Below are 15,988 nucleotides of genomic sequence, written 5' to 3'. Positions count from 1 at the left end.
CGGTATATATTTGTCCCTTATCAAACATTTTTTTCTCACGCGTTCAATGTGTGTGAAATACACGCAGTGGTTTAAGTGTCAAATATATGTCAGTTAAATATGGTTAAAAAAATTCTATAAACCCCGTAAAATTCAGAATGAATTTTCAAAATATAGATATTTTTCACACCTTTTTTCCTAATAAAAAAAAGTCTGTTTCAAAAAATTAGGATCTAGGTCTTGTAATTTTTAGACTTACCATACTAACAAAGAAAATGATTTTTTTTGTTAAGTCTAAAGAAAAAAAGTTTGCAATGTTCATAAAAAGTGAATAATGTATGATAAAATACTAATACTAAACGTTGTTTATACAACGCCTTTTGATCTATTCGAACCTATCAAGTACTCAAATCCCTTTGATCACATGACAGTCATATATATGAGAAGGTGTGAAGAGAAAATTTGGGTGTTGGGCAGATGATGCATTTATAATGCAATGTCGATGCATGGAGGATTTTTGCATTACTCCTCTCTCTCTCCTCCACATCCTCGTATCATAAACCATTTGTTTCGGATCAGTATTTGTATTATTGTTAAATTTTGTCGAATATGATTTTATCAGACATCATATGACGACGAGCATGATCGAGAGGCAGAGGCCAGAGACACAATTCATTTTAGTGTTGTCTACGGATAATGAGGTTAACTTTTTCTGGTTCGACACCACTCGACAGACACACACTTATGACTTCATCCCATGCGTTTTTTCCTCAAAACTTAATTTATCTAGGCGTATAAAATTAATAACACACACGTGTTTATAAAAATTTCTAAAGAAAGCACACAAAATAACCTTACAAAAATCGGTCAAGACAACCAACTCTGACACGTGACTAACCTACATGTGCCTACTTAAAGACCACGACCCTAGTAACAACCAGGGGCGGACCTATGTAGTGGCGAGGGGGTTCACCTCTCTCGGCAAAAAATTACGTTGTATATATAAGGTAGAAAATCTATATTTATGTACATATATTAATTTTGAACCACGTGACACAAGATTGTTGGATAGCTCAGTGGTACAATCTCCACTTCTTGGGGCGCTACTTCAGGCTTGGTCGCGGGTTCGATCTTGCTTTTTTAAAAAAAGTAGACTGAAACCCACAACTGGACGTCTACAGAACAAAAAAGAAGAAGCCTACAGCTATTAAAAAAAATACTACATACCTCATCTGCTATATTAAAAAAAAAAACTTTAAAATAAGTTAAACTATAAGTTTAAGTATAAGCCTAAAAAAAAACTTTAATATAAGTTTAATTATTTTATATGTTTAGACTATATACTATTACGTCCCTTGAAATTATATTTTGTTGGCTTATTAGATTGAAACCTACAGCTGGACGATTACAGAACAAAAAAGAAGAAGCTTATGGCTATTAAATAAAAAGACTACATACCTCACCTGCTATATTAAAAAAAAACTTTAAAATATAAGTTTAAGTATAAGCCTAAAAAAAAAAGTTAAAATATAAGTTTAGGTATTTTATATTTTTAGACTATATACTATTAAGTCCCTTGAAATTATATTTTATTGACTTATTCACACATTTATATTTATATTTTTCAAACCCCTGAAGAAAATTTTTGGATCCGCCACTGGTAATAACTAACATGACATACACCTGCTAAGCACTTGCCAAATACATGTCTTTATCCGCAAACAGTTTTACAACCCCAACTGCCTAAGCCAAATTTAAATTCAAATATGAATTTTAAATTACAAGTTCATCTAAAGTTGTTGATTATAAATCAACGGCTAGAATTAAAGCAAGCTGCTACAATTGTCGATGCATATGTGAGACACGTGCACAACCTTTAAACCTAGAGTCGAATGCACACCTTGGCACCCAGCTTGTTGGTTTGCTCACGTGTCCGTCTCATGTGTCGGTCCTGCCCTGCACAACTCTGCTATTGGTGCCCCTTCCCCTTAGTCGCCTGTCTTGCCCACAAACTTATTTTAGCCATGACTGTATCATATCACGGTCTTGCCTTGCCTTAGTTTGCCTTGGTCCGTCTAATCTTTGTCATGCCCATTTTGCCTTGCATGCGTAGCCACACTATTTTCAAGATATTGGCATTTCTTCCGACATGTTGATGTCAGCTGACTGGCTTCAAGTATACTTGATCTTAAATGAAGTCACTGAATCATGTTGGATTTATAATGTAAATATCAAGCCATGTCCAAGCCGCTCAAACCATCAAGCTGAGGGTCTAGCACTATATCTCGATCATGCTCCATAAGATATGGACATCATGTTTGGACTATAAATCAACGTACAATTATTATATATTCGCAAGGGGCAAGGTAGGATGCAGAATAACAGAGAGAGTTATAAAGGTTCACTTGCTTCTGGGTGAAGGTCATTCAGATATTGGGCGCCAAGTCAATAATGATATCTATCATTTGTACATACTTGATTTAGCAACTCGATGCCTTCCCCTATTACATGAACTGAACAACTATCTACAAAGACTTAAAGGGTTAGCCACGACAAGATTTGCAAGGAGGTAGACATCTAAGTTTCATTGAAGTGCTCAGATTTTTTTTTATAATTTTACAACTTACTGATTTATCATATTTATGAGAAATAATACTATTTTAAATATTCAAATTGTATGTTCAAATAAAATTATAATTTCATTTAATATGATCTCATACTATTATGAAATACATTTCTAAAATTAAATGAAAAAAGTATGCAGATTAGTTAACAGTGTGCCGTAATTATCTCTTTCAGCTTCACTTTTTCTTAATTACCTCCAATAGACTAGATATGTGCTTAAGTTTTCCTTAATTATTTTTTGCAGTCTACTCGCTTCTTATAGCGCCATATTTTTGAAAAAAATATACCAATAACATGCACGTTCATAATTGTTGCTTCGATGGTTAGTGCAGCGATATTGGGTGATTTTATTGTCTTCCAGGATTGATTTCAATGTAAGCTTTGATAGAAGGAAGAGGAACTAGTTTGTGAGTTGTTTGAACGAAGAGGAGAAAGGTGTAGAACGAAGGAAAATAAGGCGAAGGGTGGTGACCGGTGTTGGGACAATAGACTGCAAAAACTTAAAGAGCAAAGGCTGAAAGTAAGAGGACTCAATATATGCTGAAACTCAGCTTTTCTGTATATTAAAAATAAATGAAGACAAACCTTTACATAGACTTACAAAATAACTAAACCACTAAGTCACTAAGTTAACAACTATCCACTAACTAAGCAACATATTGCAGCATGACTGCTAACAGTCCAAGAAAATAGGAAACTACTAACAAACTAAATTTGACTAGGTCACACATTGAATTAGTCTTCAATACTCCCCCTCAATTCAAAGTTACAGACACCAAGCAAAGCCCTCAAATAAATAAACTTGTCTGCTGCCAAAGACTTCGTTAGTATATCGGCTAATTGCTTATGAGTGCTGCAATGTTTCACTATTATTTGCTCTTTTGCTACCAAATTGCGAATGAAATGAAAGCGGACATCAATGTGCTTGGTTCTGCTATGAAACCTTGGATTCTTTGTCATGATGATCGATGCTTTGTTGTCACAATATATCTCTGTTGCACTTTTTTGCTTATGTTGAAGTTCTGCTAACATCCTTCTAAGCTAGATGACTTGACAAACTGTTGTAGTTGCTGCAATGTACTCAGCTTCTTAGGTTGACAACGTTGTTGTGGCCTGCTTCTTTGAACTCCAAGTTATCACACCTAAACCTATAGTGAAAACATGAGCTGAAATGCTCCGTTTACCATCCAACGAACCAGCATAGTCACTATCAGTGAACCCACATAATCTAAAATTGGAAACTTGTGAATACCAAATACCATAGTCCATAGTTCCAGCGATATAATGCAAAACCCTTTTTGATACTCCAAAATGAACCTTTGAAGGTTGTTGCATGAACTTGAAAATGACACCAACAGAGAATGCAATATCGGGGCGAGTGTGGGTTAGGTAAATCAAACCTCCAACCAGGCTTTTGAAACTTCTAGCATCAACCATCTCTGCTCCATCATTAAACTATAATTTTTCACCAATATTCATAGGTGTAGTTGCAGGCTTACAATTAAGCAAACTAAATTTAATGAGAAGGTCCCTGGCATATTTCCTTTGTGATAGAAATATTCCATCTTCAGCTTGATGGACTTCAAGGCCAAGAAAGTAATGCAATAAACACATATCTGACATCTCAAACTCAGTCATCATTTGCAACTTGAATTCATCCACAAGAGAAATAGAAGAGCTAGTATAAATGATATCATCAACGTAAAGGCAAACGATGATGAAATCAGTACCTTTCTTCTTTACATATAATGTGGGTTCATTCTCACTTCTCATATATCCCCTTGTCTGAAAATGCCCATCGATTTTGCTATACCATGCTCGAGAGGCTTGCTTCAAATCATATAATGTTTTTTTTAGCTTGTAGACCTTTGTTTCATCGCCTTTCTATATGAAACGTTCTAGTTGTGCTACGTAGACCTCTTCTTGTAAGTCTCCACTAAGAAATGCCGACTTGACATCAAATTGATAAACTAACCACTGTGACTGCACAGCCAATGTTAGAACAAGTCTAACTGTTTTAAACTAAGCAACTGAAGAAAATATTTCTTCAAAATCAATACCATATTGTTGCGCATATCTTTTTGCCACAAGACGAGCTTTATGTTTCTGTAGGCTCCCATCCGTTGCAAACTTTGCCTTGAAGACGCACTTCAAGTCGATTGCATTTTTGTTTGGTAATTCCACCATCTCACATGTGTCATTTTTTTCAATAGAATTTATCACTTCTACCATCGCACTCTGCCACTCTTCTTTTTTAGCTGCTTCTCCATAATGTGTAGGATCTGAAATAGCAAAAGAAAATTGACAAGATGTATACATGTCATTAACATACTTGGGATTCGGCTTTGTAGGCCTTGTTGATCTTCTTAGTGGAATTGGCTCATTTGGAGACTCTTCAAGAGTTATAGATGAAGAGATTTTGCTCGGTGAAGCTGGAGAAGATGAATAGGGGAAGTTGTAGAAGAACCCATTGTTGTAGCTATACCATTTGGCTGTCGAATTCCATCAAAAGTGATTCCAGTCGGAATGGGAATCTGCTCTTGCATCTTACCATTGCTTCCACTCTAATTCCAGCTTGTCGTTTCATCAAATACTACATCTCTTCTGATTAAAATTTTTCTACTAAGGGGGTTATACAATCTATATGTTTTGAATTGTGTACAATAACCAATAAAAATGCATTTTTCAGATTTCTCATCCAACTTATGATGGAATTGAAAATTTATCAAAGCATAAGCAATACAACCAAAAATTCTTAAATAGCTTACAGATGGTTTTCTACCCCGCCAAGCTTCAAATGGAGTTTGATTTAGAACGGTCTTTGTGGGAGACAGGTTCAATAAATGGACTAATATCGCCACAGCTTCAGCCCAAAAATGATTCAGAAGTCCCTTTGCTTGCAACATGCTTCTTGCCATCTCCACAATAGTGCGATTTTTTCGCTCAGCGACACCATTTTGCTCCAGTGTATAAGGTGTTGTTAGCTCCCTGTGGATGCCACTTTTTCCATAAAAGAAATTAAATTCCTTGGACAAGAACTCACCACCTCTATCAGTGCGAAAGGTTTTGATGGACAAACCACTTTGTTTCTCAACTACGGCTTTGAATTGTTTGAATTTCTGAAATGTTTCTGATTTGCTTTCCAAAAGATAGACCCAACTCATGCGACTATAATCATGAGTAAAAAGTAAAAAATAACGACTACCACCAAAAGATGTAGTATGCATAGGTCCACATAAATCAGTATGTATTAATTCAAGACATTTTGAAGCCCTCAAAGCCTTTCCAACAGGAAAAGATTTTCTAGTTTGTTTTTCATAAATGCATCATTCACACAATTCAATAGAATCAATTTTTGGTAGTCCAAAAACCATACATTTGTCAACGAGCAATTTCAAGCCTTTTATGTTAAGGTGACCGTACCTCAGATGCCACAACTTTGAGCCATCCTTTGCACTTGCAGCGAGGGCAAAATTTTCCATATTGAAAACATCCAGCGGAAACATATTATTTGGCGTCATGGTGATGTGAACCTTTTTGCCTGAGTTTTTGTTTATAATGACACACGCATCATCATCAAACCAAAGAGAATATCCATTAGTCATCAGTTGTCCAATACTTATCAAATTATATCCTAGATCAGGTACAAAATGAACATTATCCAACACTTTTACTTTGTCATGGCTATTGTTGACAATCACCTTGCCTTTTTCTTCAACCTGCATCTCTTTTGTGTTGCCAAGTTGCACCTTCTTTCTTTGCTTCTCATTAAGATTTTGGAACATAGATTTGGTGCCCGTCATATGATTTGAACAACCACTATTTATCAAACTATAAATCACTTGGCTTATGGTCTGTATCAAGGCAAGTAAATAGATAGTTCTCTTCCTCATTTTCTCCTGTTGCAAAGTTTATTTTCTGGTATTTATACCAGTAGTCAGCCTTTATATGCCCGTAGCGCAGACAGTGATGAAATTGAATGCCATTTTTCCTGTTACTTTGCTCATTGGACTGCTTGTGTCAATCATTCCTTCCTCTGCCTCTTGCATAACCACGACCTCGACCACTGCAAAATCCTTTTCTTCCTCAGCCTCTGCTTGCTGGACCATTAATTTCTCTATAATTAGTTGTTGCATCCTTCACCTGGAATGCCTTCTCTCCATTCTTTTTGGTAGATCGATTGAGTCTTGCCTCATGAGCTTGAAGAGATCCCCCATCAATTCATCAAAGGAAAATACTGAAAGATCCTTAGACTCTTCTATCGCAGCAACTACATGATCAAATTTTGGAGTCAAGCTTCGCAGTATCTTTTTCACAATGGTCTGGTGGGTAACTTTCTCACCATAGGATCACATTTTGCTGACACTAGCCACACTGTTTTGGACAAAAAATCAGCAATAGATTCTCCACTTTTCATCATCAAGGTTTTAAAGTCATGTTAAAGTGATTGGAGTCTCACTACAATGACCTTTGAATCACCTTGAAACTCCTTTTGTAGAATGGACCAAGCATGTTTTGATGTGGTTGCTGCCGCAATCCGTGAAAAAAATACTATCATGGACAGTTGCTGGATAAACACTAGCGCCTTAGCATCTTTTTGTTTGTTGTTTTGCAGTCTATCTCCTTCGTCGGAATCTGCAAACCCACTTTCTACCAAGTCCCAAAGATTTTGGGATTTGAGTATAGTTTTCATATGAATACTTCAAAATTCGTAACTTTCTCCCATGAAGATGGGAATGGGTGGTTGTGTCACACCCGGGGAATTGCTGCTACTTGCCATGGCTCTTGATACCAAAGATGTTGGGATAATAGACTGCAAAAACTTAAAGAATAAAGGCTGAAAGTAAGAGGACTCAATATATGCTGAAACTCAACTTTTTTGTATATTAAAAATAACTGAAGACAAGCCTTTATATAGACTTACAAAACAACTAAACCACTAAATCACTAAGTTAACAGTTATTCACTAACCAAGCAACATACTGCAGCATGACTGCTAACAGTCCAAGAAAATAGGAAACAACTAACAAACTAAATTTGACTAGGTCACACATTGAATTAGTCTTCAATAACCGGAGCTATTGTGGCGGTTGAAGGTTGTGTTCCGACGGTGGTAGGAGGTTGTATTCTAGATGATAGTTACTCTGAAAATTGGCATGGTCGTCAGTAAGATCTGGAAAATGACATGGCTAAAACTTCGATCAGATCTAAAAATACAACATTGTTTGTATTTGTTTTGTAAAGAACTGTTTTGTATTTCCACTTGTAGTTAACTACTCCCCCCGTCTCAAATTACCCGTCACAAAATTCCTAATTCTATTTCTCATTTTACTTGTCTTTTTTCATTAATCAAGACAAGATAATTTTTTTTCCCATTATACACTTAGTAATTGATTACTCCTTATTACTAGCATTGAATTATCAAATCTTGAAAAATATTGCAATGACTTTGGTAATCCTATCATCCTAATTATCCATGCAAAAAGTGCTTTGGTATCAGCCATATAATAACTCTATCAATATTAGAACTAACAACATGATACAATTAATAGGGGCAAAATGGTAAAGTTACATTATCAATAATTATTTTCTTAATAGTTGTGTCATCTCAATTTGAGACGGGTAATTTGGGACGGAGGAAGTATCACTTTTTTTTTTACTAACTGAAAAAGGAACGATTGATTCTCTTTGAACGAATACTTGTTATTATATTCATTGATAGGAGTCGTATTCATTGATATAAATAAATACAATTTGAATTTTTATACAAATACATATTGTTTCATTTGTTACATATTGTATTTTTATACTAATATAAATACATATTGTATTTATAATATCATTTATTTCATTTGTTTGTAATTGTATTTGTATTAAGTGATACTTATTTATATACAAATACAAATAATAATTCTGACGTACAAATACAAATGATACATTTGTATCATTACAAATGATACATTTGTATCATTACAAATGGAACACTGCATATTTATTTATTTCAGACTCAAGAAAATATAATTAATGCATTTACTTATTTGTATACAAATACAAAAAGAAACAATCGAGAAAGAGAAAATATAAAATAAAAAAATAAAAACAAAAAATAAAAAAAGGATCGAAAAATGAAAGAGTATAAAGTGTACGAACCGCCTTTTTTTGATTATTTTTTTATCAAATGAACTACAAATATATATACAAATACAGTTGTTTATATTTCGAATACAACTAATTATTTATTATAATTATATTCTGCGGCAAATATATTCAATTGCATATAGCTGATACATTAACTACAAATAATAATATATGAAAATTAAGCTAGCGCTCTAGATTTAGCTATTTTTTGAAATTCTCCCAAATTAAAATTTATAGACCAAAACCTTAAATTAAAAGGTTAAATAAATTTTTTAATTAACTGAAAATCTTTTAAGTTTTAAAAATGAGACAAAACGAACATTTTTTTAAAATACTTTTGTTCTAATAACTTTGCATAGTTATTGAATAATTATTAAAGACTTGCAAGGTCTTTCAAACTCATTTGTCTCAAAAGTGGCTATAGCCCTTAAGCCCCAATTTCTGGCAATATTCTTGTGGCGTGGCAATTTCCCTCAGCATTAACAGTCCACACCAGGCGAATCAAAGTGCTTACTGTATTGACACTCCCTAAAAACACCTCGCTCCTTGTACTAAAATTTCTGCTTTAAGTACTCTCCCACAGTGCGCAGGCGCAAATTATAGAGCGTGTAGTGATTCGTCTTCTGTGCGGGAATCAGCTATGAAGCTCCGATACGCTATGGTGTGCTCGTCGAACCAGAATCGGAGCATGGAGGCTCATTCGCTACTGAAAAGAGAGGGATTTGATGTGGCCTCATATGGTACTGGGCAACACGTGAAGCTTCCTGGTCCTTCTATTAGGGAACCCAATGTCTACGACTTCGGAACTCCCTACAAGCACATGTTCGATGACCTCCGCCGCAAAGACATCGAATTGTATGCTTATTTTCCATTCATCATCCCCTCCTCTTTCCTAATTCCTCCAACTTGCTCTCCTTCAAATTTTGTCTATCCGTTGCCATTAAGCAGCAACCCTAATTCTACTGCACGTAGCTAGTTAAGGATTTGAATTATCTTCTTGAAGCATTTCGGTTTCCAATTTCGTGTTCTAATTTCATCACATTGATGGACAATTAGCATAATAAAATCGAAGGACTTGGGGGTTCTTTTGATAGCTGGTTTTGAGGTGAGTTTTGCAGGTATTTAAGTCATGCATAAGTAATACCACGTATGGTAGCTAGTTAGGAGTTAACTATTCTTGTAGCTTCTTGAAGCTTTTGGGTTTCTAATTTCTTGTTCTAATTTCATCACATTAATGGACTATTAGCATAATAAAATCGGATGACTTGGGCTGGGGGAGGGGGGTTGATAGCTGGTTTTGAGGTGAGTTATGCAGGTAGTAAGTCATGCATAAGTAATACCCCGAATGGTAGCTAGTTTGGAGTTAAACTATTCATGTATAAAACTAATACTATGTTTGGTTTGCAATTTGAAACCTGCATAACTATTACATGTATAAGTTATGAGGGAATTTATGTATTATCTATGCACGATAGAAAGTGGAATAATTAATACGTGACTGATTAATCCCTGCATAACTAAAACCTGCATAAATAATATTGCGCAGATTCCTCATAACTAATCCCTATATTTACTAGTACCTGTATAACTCTAATCAACTACCAAACGACCCCTTATAGTAACCACGTGGAGTTGGTCAAGGGACCGTTGCGGGTCAAGCTGGCAAAGCCTAAGGGTATTCATATTATCAAATTTTACTAGAACTGCTCGTTACGGGACGCCAATGGAGGCTTCCTTTTAGGGCGATCGTGTCTATCATTATTTCAAATGAGACGGGAGCCTGTAGCAGGTTTTCTCTGTGTATTAGGAGTTGTTTTATTCTTGGGGATAAATTACAGCACTTATTAAGTTTTTGACTTTGAATATGGATAAAGTTGCATATTTTGGAATACAAAATCCTCAAGATCTTCAAGCTATAAAAATGTGGCGGGTTTTTCCTTTGCAAGACAAAATTCACAACCTCCACTGTGTTTCTATACTATGAAGTTGCTATTATACGGTTATACCTATAATTGTTGGCAAATATTGCGTTATTTTTCATAATCCTCTTGTTTTAATTGGGATTACGGGTTGAGTCTCGGTTTCAATTCCAGGTACAAACGAAATGGGATATTGCCCATGCTGAAAAGGAACTTGAGTGTAAAGCTTGCACCTCAACGTTGGCAGGAAAATGCAGCTGATGGTCCCTTTGATGTTGTACTTACATTTGAAGAAAAGGTTTTTGATTTGGTGCTTGAAGGTTGGTAATACTCATTTTGCTTTGATGTTTCACTTGAAAATGATGGATCAAGAATTCTACTAAATGGTTGCACTTAAATGAGCTCTTTCTATCAGCTTGCTCAATGAAGTTGAAAAAACTTGCACATTAGTAAGTTGAAGAAAAAAGATTAATATTGTGCCTTGGGTCAGAGTTATTTTTTTACATCAATGCACCTTCATCGCCGAAGAATTTCAACTTTTTTCTTTTGATAATTAATTTAATATTTTATACATGGGAAACTTACATTGAGCCAGTGCTACAAGAGATAATTACATGATCTGCAATTCCCCCAATTTGAAGTTGTGAACTTTACTTGCTTCTAGCATCCCATTTTGAAACTAGCTGATAGATAGCCATGTAACATGTGAGGAATACTTCTTAATGCTCATAACAACCTTTGAATAGACACATACAGACGAGGTAAGGTTGTCACATGATACCCATGTAATTGCAAGGTATTTACGTACGAGTTAAAGTTTCCGAATAATACCCTTGCAATTGCAAGGCATTTACATACTGAAGTTGAAGATTGGTCAAACTTGTTCCCCAGTTGCAGTACATCATGACTTGGACAGTTGGACATTTGGGTGAGAAGAACTTCAATTTGGTTAAAGGTATTCCTGGCTTGCTTTTCCTAGGCAAGAAGAAAAAAAGTGTAGCAGCCTAAACCACTAGTTTTACTATCTATTTTTGAGAGTGCTGAAACCTCGATATAGAATAATGATGGTGATAGGAGCATAAGGGAAGTAGTTGGAGATGCAAGAGAATTCTTGGGAACTGACTATGTAATTTAATCTCAAGGAGCTGCTATATGGAGTGATTTTGCCTATGGCAGATGCAGTACTCTTACTATGTTTACTCATCTTGGAAAAGATTGTCCCTCCATCCCAAATAATTTCTGTTTGTTGACCAGAGAATATGTAAGCTGGATGTATTGCAAGTTGTTACTTCACAATGCAAGTTGAGTACTTCATTTTAAGAGTTTCTTAATGGCGGATAGTCTATCATTGGACGAGAAATTACGGTGTTATTATCTTGACATCCTTCCTCTCACTTTCCTTTTTCTTTTCCTTCTTTTTTGTGTATTTCTAGTTTCTTCTTTTCCTTCCGGTCATTATATGGCGTAGCTAGTAAAATTTATCCTAGAGATGCTACATTTCCTCTAAGAATATCAATGGAAGTTTATAACAAGAGAAAAAAGGGTTCCATGTGATATTACCTAGAGAAAGCATATGATGAACTCTCAAGAAAAATCTTTTGATTGGTGCATGAAAAGAAATGGTTATTTCTAGAAATGCCTTAAAAGAAAAATATGCTAGAGAATAGTTACAACAGTGACAAGATAGAGAGAGATACAGAGGAGCTGCCGATAATGGCGGGTTACACTAGGGATGTACCTTGATTGAGTACTTGTTAATCATAACTATAGATGTGCTAACTAATAGGCAAAAGCCTATCAAATGAGGTTCCATCATCCATGGTGTTTGCTGATGATATCATGTCAACTGGTAAAACTAGTGAGTGTCAGTAGCTTAGAACGGTGGAGAAGTATTCTAGAAAAAGGTTTTTGGATAATAAGAAGATAGATTGAATATACGCACGACAAGTTCAGCTCTCATCATGTCTTTGTCCAAAAAAAGTGTTTAGCTCTCTTAAGGAGTGTAGGTAGAATGAGATTAGGCAAGGGGAGATTAGATGGGATTGTGGTGTCTAAGTGCCAATGTTTCAGATATCTAGGTTAAGCCCCTGGTCGGCCATAAGAATTTTTTTACTTTTTTCTGGAAATTTTTTTCACTTTATTCCAAAAATGGTGTTTGTCCATAAGAATTCCAAACACAACTTGGAGTGCTATTGGAAAAGTGAAACTTGTTTTCACTTTTTTCATTCTTCTCTCAAAAAAATTCAAAAGCAACTCCAATTAACATCCATCGCCAAACACAACTTCAACTCCAACTCGAACTCCAAAAAATTGTGATTTTCATGGCCAAACATCTGCTAAGTCATCCAAGAGGATGAGATATAGATGAAAATGTTGACACTTAGGACTAAAATAGAACGGCTGGAACATAGAATTGATATGGTAGTGCAATGCAATAAGTAGTTTTTCTAGCAAAGACAGAGCGATTGCGGGACCAATATTAGTTAAAAAACAGTTGTGAGGAGGCAATGCTATCATTCGTTTCACAATAGTAATTCACAAAATAGGTCAACATAAAAGCACTAGAGTGATGTAAAAGACTTACATTGCCAACCCCGGCTAGTTTTGGATTGAGAATGGTTAATTGATTGATGATGACACGAGCCTATATTCTATACTGTTCTAGGGTCTAATGTACTCTTTCTGTTTAAGTTTTTATTTTATGAATCAAATGTTCCACACTATCTTTTAGGTGCTTGGGCAGATTTTGATTCTATAGTCTTAAACAGATTTTTCTTTCTATATGTGCTAAAATTGAATATAAGATCTCATTTGTCCTGGTTTGTGATCCTTTTTTTTGTCATATCTCATTTGTCCTTGTTGCGATCTTTTTTTTTTGTCATTTTGGAACTAATTGGCAAATTTGGTTGCTGTAGCGACACGTCTTACTGAATCATGGTATAGCAAAATGCCCGTTTTACTTAAAAAACAAGATCTTCATAGAGATTCTTGTACTAAATCCATCCTGTGTACTCCTTAAGAGCTGCCTAGAATTGTTCTCATTCTGTGTTGTGGTACACCCGTCTTGTAATTCTATGAAAGCGGAAAGCTTTCTACATTGGCAAGAGCTCCTATAATAATCATGGATGTTTCCTTACTTGAAGTTCAAATTTGAACATTATGCATTATATTGCCGAATGAGATGCTTAGATGCCCAATGAGGAGGTGTGAGAGGTTAAATATGGTAGTCATGAAGAGAGGTAAAAACAGATCGAAGAAGTATTGGGAGAGTTTATTAGGGAAGACATGTCATACCTGCAGCTTGCCGAGGACATAACCCTAGATAGAAGGATATGAAGGTCGAGGATTAGGGTAGAAGGTTAGTAGATATTCGATCGTTGTCTAGTTTTCCCTATCATTATCAGTATTATTACTATCTTGTTCTTCAATTTTATTTTTACCAGTTGTTTTTTAATTACCTTTTGCTTAGGTTATCGTATTATTTATTATTTCTACTATTTTTTTCTCCATTATTTTCAGTATGACTTCTTCAGCACTTCTTCTTCATATTGTTCTCTTACATGCGTTACTTGGGCCAAGGGTCCTTCAGAAATAGCCTCTCTACCTTCACAGGATAGGGGTAAGGCTGCGTGCATACTACTCTCCCCAGATCCCACTTGTAGGATTACACTGGGTATGTTGTTTTTTGTTCTTACATTTTTTTGACGAATGTTTCTTTTTCATGCATTTGTGGATCTCAAGCATAATTGTTTTAACCATGGTCTGATAATGCAGATCTTCATAACCGAGACCAAGTTCTCTTGAAGCCGGTTCTTGTAATCAATTTAGAAGTAAAAGATAACCATGAAGAGGCAGCAGTTGGAGGTCGTCAAGCTTTGATTTTGTGTCAAGAAGTATGTGGTTTGTAGTTCTACAAATGATCACAAAATTATTTTTTCTTGGTTTCTCACTAACAATTCAAGTTCTCACTGCAGCTTGAGGCGACTGAAAATTGGGAGGAAACAATTGATGATATCATCAATAATTTTGAGAAACAACACCGACGGAAGCTCCTGTACAACATCTCTTTCTACTGAAAGGGTGCCGAGCTTAGAGTTCTAATGGAACTACCAGTTCGATATCCAATTTGGCTGATGATATGCTTGGAATGCATCGCCCTTTTGTGTATAACCTTCCCAGTTATGGCAAGTGAAGAAAAAATTGCTCAAAATCCTTTGCTGGCTTGAATTGTTTTTGATGTGTTCCTGCTGCTGCTTTCACATAAAGCATAGCAGAAGTAATGTAACTTTAATAGTGTTTATTCGTAGTTCCTTTTTTTCAGACGTAACATCTTGGATTGGAGAGCAAATTAACAAGATATACTTTCATTTCTTGTTACCCTTTGTGCCCAAAATTTTGCTAGGTTCCAATGTTGAGTACATAAGGAATGGTGTCGTCTTATGCTATTTTCTTGTCAATACCAGACTGATGTCATGCTAAATACAATTGTTAGATCCAAGAACTTGTCCTAATTTATAATACAGACAAGGGTCATACAAGTAGATGAAGACAAACGTTTGTAGATTCTAGTGGAAATAAAATAAGTTTCAAAGTAGCATTTCACCTTTTTAACACATCTCATCTTTATCTTTGTCCTTCTCCCATTCCTACCTTCCATAGTATTTGTGTAAATTAGAAATAAATATTTATGTATAAAATATGAAAAACAAATAAATCCACTTATTTTTTTGAAAAGACCAGTTAACGAATAAGAGTGAGTTTGGCTTTGGGGAGCGAAGCAACCTAGCCTACGACACATCATTTTCATAAACAAAGACGGTATATACCACAAATAATTCATTCCTTTCTGTAGTTACTACTGGTTAGGTAGTTGTTGCTAAAAACACATGAACATCCACCATAAAATATGTTATTAGGTGCTACAAATAGTGAAACAATTTATTTATTAACTCATCAAAACAAATGTTATTAGGAGCTACAAAAAGCGAAACAACTTATTTATTAACTCATCAAAACAAATGTTATTAGGAGCTACAAAAAGTGAAACAATTTATTTAACTCATCAAATACAAGTAATAGCTTTTTCGGGTCACATAGAGAATCTTTTTTAATTCAAAATGAAACTTCCAGAGTGAGTTCATATTAGTCGGTGCTCAGGTGGCAAGTTAAAACAAAAAACCACTGTTAGTTCTTTTGATAGGAAGAAGGCATTTACTTCCTCTCATTCAAAATAAATAAATTTTTCTCTTACCACACATAAATTATATTTTACTTTTTATATTTATTCTTTTAAATACTTTTTTCGTATCAAATTAAGATGACATATT

General features: G+C 35.0%; 2 protein-coding genes across 3 annotated transcripts; one reads left to right on the top strand and one right to left on the bottom strand.

Moving 5' to 3' along the window:
• Positions 1-3,339: 3,339 nt before the first annotated feature.
• Positions 3,340-4,041, bottom strand: LOC107864966 (uncharacterized mitochondrial protein AtMg00810-like). The gene is made up of 2 exons (XM_016711352.2): positions 3,789-4,041; positions 3,340-3,488 (listed from the first exon to the last, which is right to left on the bottom strand). The coding sequence occupies exons 1-2, from the start codon at positions 4,039-4,041 to the stop codon at positions 3,340-3,342; spliced, it is 402 nt and encodes a 133-aa protein (XP_016566838.2).
• Positions 4,042-9,097: 5,056 nt separating this feature from the next.
• On the top strand, positions 9,098-15,038 carry LOC107862849 (RNA polymerase II subunit A C-terminal domain phosphatase SSU72). Of its 2 annotated transcripts, none has more exons than XM_016708548.2 (4): positions 9,098-9,597; positions 10,836-10,981; positions 14,436-14,554; positions 14,636-15,038. In XM_016708548.2, the coding sequence occupies exons 1-4, from the start codon at positions 9,383-9,385 to the stop codon at positions 14,735-14,737; spliced, it is 582 nt and encodes a 193-aa protein (XP_016564034.1). In that variant the 5' UTR covers positions 9,098-9,382; the 3' UTR covers positions 14,738-15,038. The 2 variants fall into 2 exon arrangements, with proteins under 2 accessions (XP_016564034.1, XP_016564033.1); XM_016708547.2 differs by having other exon boundaries at positions 9,135-9,597; positions 10,812-10,981.
• The last annotated feature ends 950 nt before the right edge of the window (positions 15,039-15,988 follow it).

This window comes from Capsicum annuum, chromosome 3, assembly GCF_002878395.1.
Source record: "Capsicum annuum cultivar UCD-10X-F1 chromosome 3, UCD10Xv1.1, whole genome shotgun sequence".
Lineage (NCBI taxonomy): Eukaryota > Viridiplantae > Streptophyta > Magnoliopsida > Solanales > Solanaceae > Capsicum > Capsicum annuum.
This window is presented reverse-complemented; position numbering and strand designations above follow the sequence as displayed.